This window comes from Suncus etruscus, chromosome 4, assembly GCF_024139225.1.
Source record: "Suncus etruscus isolate mSunEtr1 chromosome 4, mSunEtr1.pri.cur, whole genome shotgun sequence".
NCBI lineage: Eukaryota > Metazoa > Chordata > Mammalia > Eulipotyphla > Soricidae > Suncus > Suncus etruscus.
Genome location: NC_064851.1, coordinates 13,692,128 through 13,709,788, shown reverse-complemented (window position 1 = coordinate 13,709,788; position 17,661 = coordinate 13,692,128). Strand labels below are relative to the sequence as shown.

At 40.8% G+C, this 17,661-nt stretch overlaps 1 protein-coding gene across 1 annotated transcript in view; it reads left to right on the top strand.

The window, feature by feature from the left end:
- Positions 1 to 17,661, top strand: part of ANO2 (anoctamin 2) — a 350,630-nt gene that overhangs the window by 62,382 nt on the left and 270,587 nt on the right. The window contains 1 exon segment of the mRNA XM_049771984.1: positions 12,477 to 12,575. Coding sequence (XP_049627941.1) covers positions 12,477 to 12,575 — 99 coding nt within the window.

Here is a 17,661-nt window from a genome sequence, read left to right as displayed (position 1 = left end):
TGTCCCATTCATTTGGACATGAATCTCCCCAGTGGTGATATAGTTCATCTGTCTTGGGTGCTAGGTATCATTTATCTGCTTTCTAAAGAGCTGGAAAGCCATTAGCTGCCTTGATAGTTTCTTTTCCTTCTGTAGGCCCTTAGTTTTCAGAACATTGCTGAGCACACTACTGTTGCCCATAAATCCTTGTTGAACTAAAGTATGTTGAGATTATTGAGTCAGAAGCAAAAAGAAATATTCTGTAGAAAAAAGACAAGTTATTGCTAGGAGAAGACAATGGCTTCTCTTATTAATAACATGAAGGTTTTATTGAAAGGTCTCAAGGAGGGAAGAAAAATATCAACATTAAAGAATCACATCCTGTTTTTTGGGAGGCCACATCATGCAGTGCTCCAGTGTTAGTCCTGGCTCTGGAATCATTACTGACAGTGCCCATATGGAATGCCAATATGTGATCAAACCCAAGTTGATCTCTGCAAGGCAAGTGTTTTCCCTGTTGTTCTTATCTTTCCAGTAGAATCACATTCATTTTGAGTTAGAGGGCATATTAGATGCAGGAGCATTTATAAAGGAAATTGTAGAGATTAAAGACATTTTAAAGGAACAATATCTGGCTGTATTTGGGGGCTACTCCTGACTTTGTAGTACTCAGAGATCACTCTGATCAGTGTGTAGGGGGTCTTGAGATCTGTGAGGGATCTGAGAATTGAACCCAGGGCCTCACATATGCAAGGAAAGTGTTCTATCATGCAGCTATTTCACTGGCCCTTTGATGGACTGTTTAAAAACCTGTAAGTGATTCTGAGTGTGATACTTTTTTATATGGGTCCAAGAAATGAAAGTTAGGAAGGAAATATGAGGCATTCTTGTCCTGAGATTTGAGGGACCTTTGAGTAGGGATGGCTCTTTGTTCATTCATAGAGTGTCTCTATGATTTATTGTCCAATCTGAGCATATTTTGGAGGGTTATTTTTCGGGGGGAAGGCTATAATGTAAAACTGGATGGGAAGATAAAGCAAGATAAATAAATTGAGATTGTTCCAACCCAACCAGGAACCATCACTCATCCTTAAGAATCTGTCAAAAGTCCACAAACAGGGAACTCAAGACTCTAAGCAGGTAACTCTGGGTCTACCACTTGCACCTGCCTCCATTCCTCTGCCCTCCTACAGACTTTGAGTGTCTTCAGGCAGGGAGGGGATATTGTACACAATGCTGAGAATAGGCTGTCTGCAGTATCTGATTCCACTTGAAAGATGCTGACTGTCCAAAATAGTTTTCCTTTGATGAAAAGGAAAGGGTCTTCTTTTGGTCTTTTCTCAGGGTTTATCTTTAAATTTGGATTTTATTTGGGGCCTGGTTATGGGTACCTGTAGGCTACTTTCCACATCCTTCTTTCTTGGTTTAGGAAAGGCTTAATTTTTTCTGCCAACATCTTTATGGCTGATGTGTACTCAAGATGAATAGATATTATTGCCTTCTGGATTCTATTCAGTTGGTGACTTCCTATATTGTAAGTTCCCTATTACAATATTCTCTGGTAGGTTTACCCTCCATGGTCAGGTTAATGCCAGAAATAATCTTGTCATGATTAGCTATGCTATGGTTCTTCTTGGATGGGACTCAAAAGGCATGATAGATTCACTTTTGAAGTCAAGGGCAAGTGTTATGTGAATCAAGGGGTGAGGGCCTGTTCTTCACTCTGGATCTGGTAGGAGTTGGATAGTAGCTGCTTCAAACTTGAAATTACAAAATCAACAATAAACACGGCCCAAGAGATATTACAGAGTTCTTGCCTTGCACAAAGCTGATCCAAGTTCAATCCTCAGCACCCCATACATATGTCCCCCTCCCAAGTACCACTATAAGTGATTCCTAAGTGCAGAGCCAGAAGCAAACTCTGAGTACAATTGTGTGTGGTCTCTAAACAAATAAAGCAAAGCAAATCTAAACACAATTAAAAAATCAAATAAGCAAAAGACCTAGCCGTTATAGTTTGTAAAATACTTTAATGCATACAAACTCATCTGATCCATAGAGACCAAAGACAAAGCATGGGCTTTTTGTAGTTTGTTGATTAAATTAATTATGAAGGCCTATGGATGAGTTTGAATGGTGGATGAATGGAGGGACTTTTCTCTGCCACATGGCTCCACCTTCTCCAACCGGCTGGTCATCAGGTTCAGGAGGACGGCGGGCAGAAATCTCACTCACAAGCAGTCTCCAGGAAATATCAGCTTTATTCAGGCCCTGGTCAACATGTGTGGTCTATAATCATAAACTTATTTAAGCATGATCTTAGCTTGCCCTGCGTCTTAACTTCTTTCAGTCATGTCTCCTCCTGCTATTTTCCCATCCAGGCAAATTCAAATTCCCCCTTGTGCCCCTGAGGCCACACCTTTATAATCACCTTTATAATCTCCTCCAGACTCCTCCCATTCCTGGGAGGGTCTAGCAGGTAAAGTCACATGTAAATCTGCCCAAGACCCCTCCCAGGAATGGGAGGGTCTAGTAGCTCAGGTTACACCAAGAATGTGGGGTAACATCTGCCCCTCCCTGAAATAAAAATGAAGCTTTTGTAATCCTGACTCTGCCTTTAGCCAAAGGCGGGTAATATTTCCATAGCAACACATTTTAAAATGTGAAATAACATATCAGCCCATTTTAAAAACATAACTTCTGCAAAGTACACCATACACCTACAACTTAAATTTTTTTCAATGCTTTCTACCAAGCACTATTTTGGAACTTCTTTTTTGTTCCTATACCTTTAACCTATTTTTGGGAACTTTTTGTTCCTATTAACCTTCCCTACACACAAGCACAAAAGCATAAATACAGAACATACATTTTGAAAACAGACTAATACATTAAAATACACAGTAAAACATTTTGCAATTGAAAATATTAACTGTGGAAAACTATAAAACACATTTAAATAGGCGAGAACCTGACTTAATTAATAGATATACCTGAAGCAAAGTTAGATGCAGGTGGTTATAAACTTTTTAAACTTTCAGTTGGGCTTTACTGTATCTCCCTTTTTAAATAATTTTTATACTACTTCCTAATATTATACCATCACCAACACCAACTGTGTAGACTATGTGTAAAATCGGTGTCCTTTCCATATTATTCCTTCACCTAAAACCATTAGTGTAGATGCTGGTCTTTTCCCATGCTGCATGTCCACGTGGCTTTATCGGAGCAGAGCAGAGCCGAGTGGAGTTGCATGTGTAGTCGCTTCTGACCTGATCAGGAGCTTTCATTCATTTATATTAAGGGAGGGCAGATTGGCCCCACCCCCCATTCTTCCAGTGTAACTTGATCTTACCTGCTAGATCCTTCCATTCCTGGGAAAGGTCTTGCTACGTGTAACTTTACCTGCATGACCCTACCATTCCTGGGAGGGGTCTTGGGAAGGTTAGATAAGGCCTTTGACCGGAAGGGCAAGGGGGATTTGCCTAGTTGGAGGTCAGATGAGAGATGGCTGAAAGAAACTAAGACATGGGCAAGCTAAGGATGGCATATGCTTAAATAGGTTTATGATATAGGCCACAGATGTTGTCCAGGGCAAATAAAGATGTTATCTCTCTGGAAGCCTGCCTGTGAGTGAGGTTTATACCTGCCACTCTCCTGGACCAGATACCCGTCGGCTGAAGGGGGTTGCAGAGCTGTGTAGCCTTGGATGGCAGAGAAAGGTCCCTACATCCATCCACCAACATCCAAGCCCATCCAAAGGGCTGTAAGACTACAGTAGTTCTTTCTTTTTGGCCACTCATGATGATGCTCAGGGGTCACTCATGGCTATGTGCTCAGAAATGACTCCTGGCTTGGGGGACTATGTAGGGTGCTGGGGATTGAACCCAGGTCTGTCCTGGGTCAGCCATGTGCAAGACAAACACCATACCACTGCGCTATTGCTTTGGCCCCATGGACTTTTGTAGTTCTTTTTTTTTTTTTTTTTTTTTGGTTTTTGGGCCACACCCGGCGGTGCTCAGGGGTTACTCCTGGCTGTCGGCTCAGAAATAGCTCCTGGCAGGCACGGGGGACCATATGGGACACCGGGATTCAAACCAACCACCTTTGGTCCTGGATCGGCTGCTTGCAAGGCAAACGCCGCTGTGCTATCTCTCCGGGCCCGGACTTTTGTAGTTCTTAAGTGACCTAACACAGTAAATGACATGGTTGAGTAAATAATGGTTAATAGAAGTTGCTCTTTTTGTTTGTTTTGATTTTGGGGCCATACTCAGCAGTACTTTGGAAGTACTTTGGACTTATTCCTGGCTTCTGTGTTCAATTTATACTTAGTGGATCATATGCAATGCCAGGGATCAAACTCGGGTCAGTTGCATGCAAGGCAAGTACCTCACCTACTGCACTATCTCTCCATTCCCACAAGTGGCTTTCTAAATGAAAAATATCACTTTTCTTCAACACAAAACAGGAATAAAAGTGAAGCTTTTTAAAAAAAATTGTGAACCTTTTTTTTTAAATCTAGTTGGGATATAATTAATGTGTTCCAAGATGTGCCCTTCAAAGTGTTTAAAATTTCTCCTGTTAAGGGTTGACATTTAGATGCCCATGTGAAGCTCTCATCATAATTAAGATAAATTATCTGTCACCTTTCGCTGATTTCATGTGTCCCTTTAAGCCGTCTCTCCTTCCCTTCTCCCGATGAAGCTATTAAAATTGCTGCCACCATTTTAACTTTTCTCATGAGTTTCAAGAGCGTTGGTGATTTGACAAAAATGGTTCAGCTGTGACAGCCAGGAATCTGAGGCTGGATCGTTCTATGACTAAACCCACATAGTGGGCACACACCAACCTATTTCTTTGGTGGAATATTTGAAGCGCAGTGTACACTTTTCCCTACACCATTGCTGAATCCCCATAAGGTACTCCTTCCAGAATGCCATGCTATCCTTCCATGCAACAGCATTTCAGGATTGGACAGGGAGGAGGTTCTCTCAGATCCTGAAGTTTCAAGGGATATGATGCCTCAGTTTCCCTGGAATGCATCTCATGGTTTGATCTCTATCTGGGCCTCAAGCAGAGGTTTCGAGGTGGTTTTACTGGGAACATCTTGCTTGGGGAAAGACTGGGAACAGAACATGACATCATCTCTTTGGGGCCTCAGTTCATTTTGGTAGCTAATGTAAGGGATTCTGCCAGGCATTTTGAAGACTGTTCTTCCAACTATCTGTGATGATTGCTTGCTTTGGAAAATATATGACAAGCAAGATGAGAGAGAAAGAGAAGGAGGGAGAAAGGGGGGGGAGACTAAGTGACTGAGCATATACTTTGAGTACAGGAGTCCTGGATTTGATCCCCAGCAGTGGTCTCCCAATACCACCAGAAATAACCCACCCCAAACACAAAACTGTGAGTTGCCCTTGAGGACTTCTGGGTATGGGCACAATCAAAGGAAAAAAAAACATGAAAAGAATTGTTGAGTTTTCTTTTCTAGAGAATCCTGGTTGGGTACCAGGTAAGACCTTTGATACACAAGGGTACTGAGGGAGGGGCTAGAGCAATCACACAGTGGGTAAGGCATTTGTAGGGGCCCACCTGGGTTTATCCACAACATCCCATATGGTACCTGAGCCTGCCAAGAGCGATTTCTGAGTGGAGAGCTAGGAGTAACCCCTAAGTGCTGCCAGGTGTCCCCCACTAAAAAAAAACGGTATTTGAGGGTTTGAGATGGGGCTCAATGAGTTAAAAAAAACAACACTAAGAGACCTGGGTGGAACCAATGCAAGAGGGGCTTGAATCATGCCTCAGTTTACCCATCAACTCCTTGTCTTTTGTGAAAAGTGGAAAAGTCCTTTAGGCAAAACCAGTCCCACTGCTCCTCCACTCCCTGCTTTCTGGTCCTAGGTTCTGATACATCTCTTTTTGCCATCAATGATCAATCCTCACCTGGGCATGGAGAGGCAAGTCTCCTATCTTTTAGAAGAGTGAGATTGCTTTGTTCCTTCTCTGTACTAACCCTCAACTCTCAGTGTCCAGGTAGAATCCCTGGAGACAGGTTGGAAGAGACTGCTTAAGGGAACTAAGATATAAGTCTTAAAAAGATCTGGTAGACTATGGTGCATCTCGAATGGAGTAACTGGGATTCACTTTAATCTTTTTCACTGCTTGTACTCACTTCAAATCTTTGGCCACACTCCCCCAGCCCCATTTTGGTGTGTGTTGGTGGAATCAGCTCATGAGTTCAGCCAGCCCCCTAGTAGAATCCTTTAGCTGCGTGACCATCAACCAACCATCATGGCCTGAGAAAATGGGAGACCCTTTTCCTATTTTTTTCTTTTTATTCCCTAATGATGTGGGTTGGTGCCCCCCATGGGAATTCTGTTTCCCTACCATCACCGCCTCTATGCTCATGTCCTCCACCCTCCTTCTGACAGTCCTGTTCCTGGTCCACTATGTGCTGCAGCTGATGTTCTCGGCTCACAGCGGGGCCTGGGCCCAAAGTACATGCAGGCGTGTGGAGTCATCGTGGAGGGGTCTTGGCAGGGATGACTGGGAAAGTGGCTTGTGAAGTATCAGTTTCCTGCATTTGGCTGGGGCTGCCGCCTATTCATTCTCATCTCTCTGTAGGGAATATGTGGTCTTGGGAAGCCACATGTAATCTTTGGATAATGGCAAGAGTAAACAGCATGAATGACCTCCCAAGGAAGAGTCTCTAGTCTCTGGTCCCTATAGGGGGCCATGAGCAGTGATGATAGCATGTCAGAGAAGTGTGCACCTCTCCTGACAAGCTATCTTCCCATCCTTCACTATTTAATTCCCTTTAAAAGGAGGGGTGGTGCAGGATTACCTTGAGCTGGTACTTTTAGGGAGGGGCAATGTCTTGGCATAGAGGTACAACCTCAGAGTTTTTGTTGTGATCCCAAGAATGAGTTTGAGCTTATGCATGAGGCCAACAGTGAAGGAGGAAATCCCTCTACTACACTGAGGACGGGATTTCGGATTGAAATGGGGAAGCCCTTCTACAAGGTCTTCATAGTATTTCTGATTTGGGGACTTGAATTATTTTAGAGGATGATATGAGAAAAGATCTGAAGTGATCCTTATGGGATGGGTGGATTTTTATTCTGCTGGCCAAAAGTTACCAATTGTTTTCTGGGTCATGGATGTCAGTTTTGGTCATTGAACATGAGGTAAATAGTCTATTGTAGTTTGTTACTCATGATGGACTCATCATTGTTGGTTCTATTGGTTCCCTAGTTTTGTTTCTTCATTTATTGCAGATGAGAGAGAGTATCTGGTTGCTGTCCTTCTCCCTCTTATTCATCTAACATGATATCCTCCAGTTTTATCCAACTTATAATGGACAGCCAGATTTCATTTTTTCTTCAGTTGCATTGTATTCTATTGTGTATATAAACTAAGCTTCCTTTTTTCAGCCATACCCAGTGATGCTCAGGGGTTACTCCTGGCTATGTACTCAGAAATCACTCCTGGCTTGGGGGGATCATATGGGATGTTGGTCCATCCTAGGCGAGCGCGCGCAAGGCAGATGCTTTACCGCTTGCACCATCGCTCTGGCCCCTAGACTAAACTTTCTTTATCCATTTGTTGCTGGGCGTGTTGGGTGGTTTCTACAACCTGATTACAGTACTTCACTTTGTAGAAATTAATCTATATTTTCAAACTTATTTATTTTTTTGGTGTGTGTTTTCAGGATAGATGTTAAGAAGTGGGATTGCTGGGTCAGAGAGAAGCTCTAGCTTACTCTTTTGAGAAGTCTCCATACTTCTTTCCCTAGAGGATATTTCATAACTATTGCCCCTAGAATAGTTGTACCTCCAAAATGGATGTTTGTGCTTTATTAGGGAAAACTTTGTGCAGATTCTCCTTTATTTGATGATTATCTTCAAATGATAAGTTTCATCTGATTTTACCTGAACTTGATTTTAGTTTCCTGATGAGAATGGAAGTCATATCCTGGTGTCCCTTCCCTCCCAAATGATATTGATATACCTATTTCCAAGTACCATTTCTTTTGACTTCTATGCCTAATCTCTGCTAGCTTATATAAATTTTGTGTTGTTCTCATAAAGTCATGCTTTCAAACTGTCCTCAAGTTCAGAGGATTCCTTTATTACTGTGCACCTGACAGATATAGACATTTTAAAAGTTCGAGGCAATAAACTGACCCAGAATTGCTTATTCACAATTTTAATTTATTTGGTTTTCCTGAGTTTTACTGTCAGGGAATTCATGAGGACCTATTGTGGGTTAAGGAACACAAATAGAATGCCAACAGCAAGCAGGCTTCTCTTGAATGACTCAAGAATGACTGATATTATTAAAGTACCCAAATCCCTTGTAGCAGGAACTTTAGTTCTGGATTAATTTCACTTTCCTGAAAAGCTCCTAATTCTTCTTATTCAAATCTTTTTGCTCTTTGCCAAATAATTTTTTAACAAAATTATTTAGTTATGGGGCCAGAGAGATAGAATAGTGGGTAGGGAGTCTACCTTGTATGTGGCCAACCCAGGTTTATTCTATGGTATTACATATGGTTCCCTGAGCACTGGCAGGAGTAATCCCTGAGCACAGAGCTGGAGTATACCCTGAACACCACCAGATGTTGCCCAGAACTAAAACAACAACAAAATTTTAATTAAGTGAATTTATTTATTTACCATAATTTACAATGCTGTTGATATCAGTTTTAGGCATCTTGTGTTCCAGCTCCAAAACCACCACCAATGTCAGCATCTTTTTACCAATGGAAAAATATTGTTTAACGATACTACTGGTTTAGCTTTGTACAAGCTATTTAAAATTATTCTACCCTGATTTTCTCAACTCTAAAACAAAAAGAGCAATCAGTTCTGTCTGTGTAAAAAGTAAATTCTGAGAGTGGAGGCACCTACAGACAAACCTCACTCCTTTCTGGCTTGTGAGATGCACCCAAAAATGTGCATTATAACTTTTATGATTTCCTCCAAATTTTTAAACTCTAAATTCTATGAGACTTTCATATCACAGTTTATTCTTCTTGTAAAATCTTTGTTTAATCTTTGCTCTTCCTTATAAATCAGAAATGTCTATCCCTGAAGTAGAGATAAGTTCTGGATGTTTAAATGGCTAGATATTTTGTATATAACAACATGTCTGTTTGTTTCTCTATTTTAATTTAAAAATCATAGAAATGCCAGTTTCTTCCATGGAGAGCATCATAAAAATATTTGTTTTCTTAAAGTTTGTTTATACATGGATGGATATGGAGATTATTATGCTGAGTGAAATGAGTCAGAGGGAAAGGGCCATAGTATAATTTCACTCATCTGTGGGATAAAAATAGGGGCCAGAGCGGTGGCACAAGGTGTTTGCCTTGTGTGCACCGCTAGCCTAGGATGGACCGTGATTCGATCCCCTGCGTCCCCCAAGCCAGGAGCAATTTCTGAGAGCATAGCTAGAAATAACCCCTGAGCATCACCGGGTGTGGCTGAAAAAAAAAACAAAACAAAAATAAAAAAGAAAAAGAAAGACAGTATGGTAATAATATCCAGAGACAATAGAGAGGAGGATCAGGAGGACCAGTCATGGTAAGAAGCTTGCCATAAAGAGCAGTGAGTCCTATTAGAGTAGAGAAGGGTCCATTATGACAATGCTTGGAACTGATCACTCTGGACAAGAACTGGGTGCTGAAAGGGGATAAAATGGCATACCTACTACCATTTCATTAACAATAGTAAAAACCACAGTGTCAAAAAGGAGAGAGATGGAGAAAGAGAAAGAGGAAGGAAGGAAGGAAGGAAGGAAGGAAGGAAGGAAGGAAGGAAGGAAGGAAGGAAGGAAGGAAGGAAAGAGAGAGGGAGAGAGGCAGGAAGGGGAAAGAAGGAAGGGAGGAGAAAGGGAGGAAGGAAAGAAGAAAGGAAGGAAGAAAGGAAGGAAGGAAGGGAAGAGAGAGGGAGAGAGGCAGGAAGGGGAAAGAAGGAAGGGAGGAGAAAGGGAGGAAGGAAGGAAGAAAGGAAGGAAGGAAGGAAGGAAGGAAGGAAGGAAGGAAGGAAGGAAGGAAGAGAAAAGTGCCTGCACCAGAGGCAGGAGTAGGTGGAGTAGCTGGGAGGGAAACTGGGGACATTGGTGATGGGAAATATGCACTGGTGAAGGGTGTTGTACATTCTAAGACAGAAACTCAATCATGAATAGTTCTGTAACCATGGTGCTTAAATAAACTAATTATAAAAAGAATCTAAGTTCTCCAAACCATAAAAATGAAAGAAATATTTTGTTTTCTTATATGTCATTTCAAAAACATGCAAGCACCTTGTCAGTGTACTTTGGTGGAGGAATCAATCGCTTTGACTTTTCTCCAAGTTTTTTAAATGACATAAAATGGTTCCTACAATTTATTTATTTATATTTTGCAAAGCTCAGGGACTACCCTGTGTGCTCAGGGGTCACTCCTCGTGTTGCTCAAGGGACCACGTAGTGCCAGAGATTAAACTGAGTTCAGCTGGGTGTCAGGAAAATACCTTAACCTCTGTAAAATGTCCTCAGCCAGATGATTTCTAATATCAACTTCAACAAATGAAGACCAGAGGGGACTTTGGGAATCTTAGAATAAAAACTGTTCTTTGTTGATGAAATTGAGGAATGGTTTTCAAATGGGACAAAGATGCTGGGGAAATGACTCAAAGGCCTGAGAACATGTTTAAACTTCTGGATGTTTGAGTTTGATCCCCAACACTACACTGGGTGTTGCCTTCCCCACAAATGGTTACCTGCTCACCCTTCATCCTCTTTCATGACATAGGAGTTCCCTACTTCAGGAAAATTCATGGTACCCTCACACTGCATGTATTGTGAAGGAGTTAATTCAGAAATGTTTTTGCCAACAGGAAGACGTTTGAAAGTTTTTATTTTTTTATTTTTTATGACTTAAGGAAAAAAGCCCAATTTGTGATTGGGCCACGTGTTAATGTTATCTTAAGCTTTATGTGTTATTTGGGTAGGTGATTTTTGGGTCTGGGAATGCTAAAAATTATTTTTCCATATAAGAGCATGGCAATTGCTTCTTTGTTTTACATCATGTCAGCTCATAAATGTTTTTGTGGGAATGCTTTACTTTCAGATATCTAGAGAAACCTATACACTCAGTCATTCAATTTGAATATCCATTATTCTGGCTTTCTGAAACAAATGGGTCTGATCTAATTGGACCCATTTCCTACTCTGACCCTCAGTGGCTTTGCTCAGAGGTAAATGCCTTGTGGGCCAGCATTCTGGAATAATTCACAGTAGACTTTTAAGTGATTCTCACCAGGCACTTGATAAAGACATTTACTGTCAGTCTGTTGTTATCTCTGTGAGCATGTGTTTTTGATCATCTTTGCAGGTAGTTTTAGAAAATTCACAAAAGGGTTTTCACTTTATTTGGTCTTTCACTCTTTAGTGATGAAATTAACATCAAAAAGTATTTTTTTCTGTTCTGAAAAAAAATAGGTTTTATTTGAAGAAGAGAAATTAATGGCTCTATGCTTTAAAAAAAATCAGACCATGTTTTATGTAAGACAGATAAACTAGTTTTTAATGGATTGCTGAAGCATTAAGATCTGACTTGCATATATTCCTTGATAGTATTGCGTTCCTTTTCATTTTTGGGTGAAATAAATTCACTTGTTTTGGGATTTCCCATCCAGGCTACCAATCAACTTGTAAAGAGATAATGCTTTAATAGTATATATATGGATAATGTCATTTGAAGTATATTATTCTTTATGTCAGATTATAATTGGGAATAACACAACCAAACACTAGGACAGAGATGCCAACTTCATAATGAAATGGTGTGAAGGGAGACAGTTTCAGGCTGTTGGCTGGAGGTGAGTGGAGATAAACAGACTATTAATGAGTGTGGCCTGGGATTTCTGTGAGACTCACTCACTGCCTACATTTCAAATCTTCAACACAATTGTTTAAACTTTTCCTCTGACACCTTCAAACCTCCAGGAACCATCAAAGGAAATCCTCACCGTTAGCATTTTTTTTTAAAAAATAATACCTTCATTTAAGCACCATGATTTCAAACATGTTTGTAGTTGGGTTTTAGTTATAGGACAGAACATTCCTCTTTCACAGGGCAACCTTCCCAGGATCAATGATCACCATCTGTCTCCTCCTCCACCTCTTGCCTGTATTCAAGACAGGCATTCTACTTCTTTCACTCACTACTATTGTCCTGATAGTTGTTAGTATATATATTTCTCTAACTGCACTCACCACTTTTTGTGGTAAACTTCAGCATTTTGAGACCATTTCTGGTCAAGAATAAATGAGTAAATAGGGGATATATATGAGGGATCTGGCCTCAGTAAAGCTTCAAGAGCAGAATCAGAAGGTGAAGAAAACACAGGTCTGGGCTTTAGAGAGTAAGGTTAGGGCGATTTGGAGGCCAGGCATTTCTGCTTCATCCTAATATTTCCTTTTCTTTCTTTTTTGTACCTTTCTTACAGAGTAAAAGCCATGGAGCCATCTTTGTCCGGATTCATGCCCCATGGCAGGTGCTGGCCAGAGAGGCTGAATTCTTGAAGATCAAAGTCCCCACCAAGAAAGTAAGGACATGTATCTCCTGGCCTTCTTGGCTCTCCCAGGGTGAATGGGATCAAAGAATTTGGGAACAAGGGTGGGTGGGACCCAGCAAAGACTTACAAAAAGAAATGAACACAAAGTTGTTCTAGTTTTTAAAATTCAAGTATTTCAAGGACCAGAAAGATAGTAGAGTGCTTGTCTCGCAAATGGATGAATTGGATTTGATCTCCAGCACCACATGTGGTCTCTATACTGCTAGAAGTAGTCCTGAGCATAGCCAGGTGAAGCCCCCAAACCTAAGTAAATGAATAGACAAAAGCATGTATTTTAGGGGACAGAAGTTCTGTTTGTAACCATTTGAGGCATCTCTAGGATAAGCTCTAGGGCAAATGTCACTCTAGTTTAACTAGGAGAGATACCTGCTTCTTCTTTTTGAGCCACACCCTGTTATGATCAGGGGTACTCCTGGCTATGCGCTCAGAAATTGCTCCTGGCTCAGGGGATCATATGGGACGCTGGGGGATCAAACCAAGGTCCATCCTAGATTGGCCACGTGCAAGGCAAAAAGCCCTACGCTGTGCTATTGCTCTGGCCCCAATACCTGCCTTTCTTTGTCTGACTGTCTGATTTGCAATAGTGTCAGTTTACATATAGTAGCCTAGCTTTGCAATGGATATCATATGTGCTGCCTTCTGGACTGTTGCTAGTATCATTAACTTTAGTGACACCGTCTCCACTGCCTATGGCATCAATAGAGTTAAAAATACCATGTTGGTTTATATTTCTTCCTCCCTCCCCTCCCTCCCTCCGTCCCTCCCTCCCTCCCTCCCTCCGTCCCCTCCCTCCCTCCCTCCCTCTCTCCCTCTCTTCCTCCCTCCCTCCCTTCCTTCCTCTCCTTCCTCCCTTCCCTCCCTCCCTTCTCTTCATCCTTCCTTCCTTCCTTCCTTCCTTCCTTCCTTCCTTCCTTCCTTCCTTCCTTCCTTCCTTCCTTCCTTCCTTCCTTCCTTCCTTCCTTCCCTTTCGTCACACTGGCAATACTCAGGGGTTACTCCTGGCTCTTGCTCTGGAAGGTTCTGGGGACCATATAGGCTGCTTAGGTTCCATCCTGGGTTGTCCATGTGCAAGGAAAATGCCCTACACTGTGCTATCACTCCAGCCCTAGTTGATGGTATTTCTGACACTAACCCCATCTCTACCCTAACACCTGCTGCTCCAGCCAGAACCGCTCATCAAATATCATCATGTGAAATATCATCCCCAAAAACCATCCCCTTGTGAAGGATCAAGTTTCTGGTATCTGTTCCAAAGACTTAATAAGATTGATAAGACATTCCTGGAAAATACACAAGTGTCTGTTATAAAATGAATAAATTTGGACATGAATAGTTTCCCTAAACACTTATCCCACCAGGATCAGAGATATAGTTCAGGGGTTAAGATACTTGTATCTTATTCTTATATGGTTCCCTTAGCATCACTAGTAGTGATACTTGATCACCGAACCAGGAGTAAGTTCTGAGCATGGCTGGATGTGGCCTTCCAAGCAAACAAAACCCTTAACAAATAATTTCAGCCAAAGGCCCATGTTTTGGGGCCATATTTTGAGTATCCTGGCTTCACAAGGAACGCTTGATGATCTTCAACTACTCTACTGTGTTCTTTGAATCTTCATGTGAGACACCTCTCCTGCCCATGCCTGCTGTGCTCACTAATCTTTGTGCTATTCCTCCTTCTCTGAAGTTCTCCCCATGGTCTGAATATATGACACGTCTTAACTTTGGACAGAATCTTCTACTTCACTTCATTGGTGCCTTAACCTGGTTAATCTTTTTATTTCATTTTCTTTGATCTTCTTAACTTCAGGATATCTATATATAGAGTGTCTTCTTTTTTGTTTATGTGATCATAATATCGAATACCCTCTTAATCTCATTCTATTGATATCTTATTACTTGATAACTGATCCTTGGGAAAAAAGTGAGCAAGACTCAAGAATCTTATATATCCCTTATATGCTTTTACTACCATCTCTTAGTCTCCCACTCTGTTCTTGAAATATACTACCATCTTTCTTTCTCTAGCTCATTCTTCTCATCCCTAGACTATTCTCCTAAAAAGGCCTTCCCCTGTCTCTCTGGTCTCTTCTATGTAATTAAAAATTATTATTTTATTTTTACATTTTTGTGGAATTTTTTTGCATCCCATTATAGCTGGTGGTGCTCAGGACTTCCTCCTAGGTCTGTGCTCAATGATCACTCTTGGTAGTGCTTGGACTACTATATGTAATAATTGGGATGGAACTAGAGTTTGTCACTTTCAAGACAAGTGCCTTATAACCTGTTTTTCTCTCTGACCCTCAAACCTATTCTCTAATAACCTCTTTGAGAGCCTTGTTCTCCTTAAATGACAGAATCTCCCATTGAACAGGTAACTCACCTGGAATTTACTTGTGTCGTGTAGGTAGCAAATTCTCTTGAATTCATAGATGAGATGATTAGGATAAAAGCATGAAGATCTTTCCTTTCCATTTCAGTGGCACCACTGAAAATTCTCTTTCTAGTCTAGGTGACTAGAAGGGCATTACTAGATAAGTCTTAGAAAGATTGGACATCTGATCTTGCTCTATCTGCATTTACTTCAGGATTTTGGGTTGTAGTTTCATCATTGGGAACTATCACATCCCCATTGATGTTATTCTAATGACATTTACCCTAACTCCTTAAAAGGTAAGTGGAAGAATCTAATTTTCCCTAATACAATGAAAATATAGGAGATTATGGTCATGGAATTATAGGAGATTGTGATCATGTTTGAGTTTCTTAAAGTCTTATGTCTATGCTCAATTCCTAGTGCCTGTGTCCTTTTACTCCTGGCCTGATAGGCAGTCCACTATGATGAGTTCTCACTCTAAGTCTGTGGAAGGGCTATGAAGGCTGCAGGAATGATCCATGGCCTTGGATAATTTCCAGTGTGAGGAAACAGCAGGAAGAACACACATACACCCATACCTCAAAGCACTAAATCCGGTCTCAAATAGAAGCTTGCCAGCACAACCTGGAAGCTATGCATAAATATGGCAGCCAGAGAGTCTCAAGAGAACAAGATCAGGGGTTGCTACTATACAGCTTCAGATAGAGCAGGAAGAAATTCTCTATGTTTCTGAGCCCTGGTCACTATATTGGTACACTTCTCTGTTATCCTTCTCTAGATTCACTTAGATTACATGAATGTAGTATATTATAGTGGCCCATATTAGGGATGTCATAACCTGGCAAGAGGGATTATCATTTAAAATGTGTGTTATGATGAACCTGAGTAAAAATTAACCTATGAACCTAATTTTGGGGTGGACATGAGGGTTACACTCAGGATCTGGTGTAAGAAAAGAGCTTTGAGATGGAGGACAGAGTAGAACAGTGTGTAGATAATGGATGGGGCTATGTTCTATGCCTTTGAATGGGTTTGGGAAGTGGCTCCCTTGAAAATGGGAGACTACATGGTAGGGACCACTTCATGGTGGCAGAGGGGAATCACTGATGCTGGCTGTTGAATCAGCTCTGATTCCTCCACACCCAAAGATGTTTTTCTTACAACTCAGCAGGACCCAGAAAGGAGAGGGAAATGGGGAGGAAATTGGGAAATTGAGATCCTAGGTCTGGACAAAGCCACAGCCTTGTGTCAAGGGACTCAGCGTTCTGAACACAGATATTAACTGGGAAAGAGAATCTTGGAAGAAAGCAGTTATTTTCCAAAAACAACAACAGAAGTGGGATACTCTACATTCCTGCACAAGAAGGTGGCTGGAAGGGCTGCACTTGGGTCTTGAGAACTTTTTAGGGGGAAGTTTGCTGTGGGTGGATCCTTCCTTCCGGTCACTTTCAAGGTGGCCAACATCTCTGCTTATTTCTCATTCATTTTTTAGAAAAGATTAAAATTAAAAAATATTTAAAGAAAATGCACCACTTGGTTGACATAGTTGATTATAATATAGTTGTTTCCAATAAGTGAAAAAAAGTTATTTAAAAAAAAGAAGAAAAAATGGAATAGAAGAAGAAAAGCAAGCAAAAAAGAAAATGTACAGTAGCAAGCACAATTGTGAAAATTATTGTATCTTCAATGAAGTCGTTAATACAATGGCAGAAGGTTTAGTAAGCTCTTGTTGGTAGCTGTCCATTTTGTTTAATTGGGCTGATCCTTTAGGGATGACAGCATCAAACAAATGAAGTTGTTCAGAAAGTCCAAGTATTATTGATACTATGACTTTTAGGGGCATGGGCCAGGGTAACCATAATCTTTCATGGCTTGGTTTATATCTTGTTTGAAAAAAGAGTGAGTCTATGGAGCTGGCCTGGTTCGAACATGGTGATTGTATTTGTAGGGATGGTTATGCTACCAGACTTCCCTGAAGAAGGAAGATATGGGGGAAGGGTGCCACACTACTTCAAAAAGCCCCAGTGACATCAGTCCAAAAACTAGAAAATTTTTTTATTACACACATATATTTTTTAACTTGATAGCACCATGATTTATTGTTATTCATAGTTGACATAAAGTGTTTTAGCACCAATCCAACCACCAAGGAACTGTTAATCTCCCTTGATCAATGCTCCCAAAATCCATCCCATACCTCCCCTCTTAACAGTACTTTTTTAAGTTTGGTTGTTAAAGTTTGGGTCTCCTGATTTTAGTGTTGTGGACTCTGGCTTGAATATTTTGTTCTGTCCTTCCTTAACACTTTCATTGTACCTAAATACACTTGGCCACTGTTCTTCATTATTTCACATTTGTCTTTCTTCCCTTCTACTCTTTTGTTCCTTCTTCTTAGTATACACTTGGGCCAAGTGTGTTCTAGGCAACCCATATATAGGCAACCTGCAAATAGGCAACCCACATATTGCTTTCTCTCATACATTTATTGTAAACACCACATATAAGTGATATCATACTGTATTTACCCTTCTTCTGGCTTATTTTATTTAACGTGATTATCATCCCACTTTATCCATGTTGCAGCAAATTGCATGATTGTATCATTCCTTATAGCTATGCAGTATTCTAGCCTAACATATTCATAATAGAAAATGGAGCATAACAAGAAGAAAAAAACAT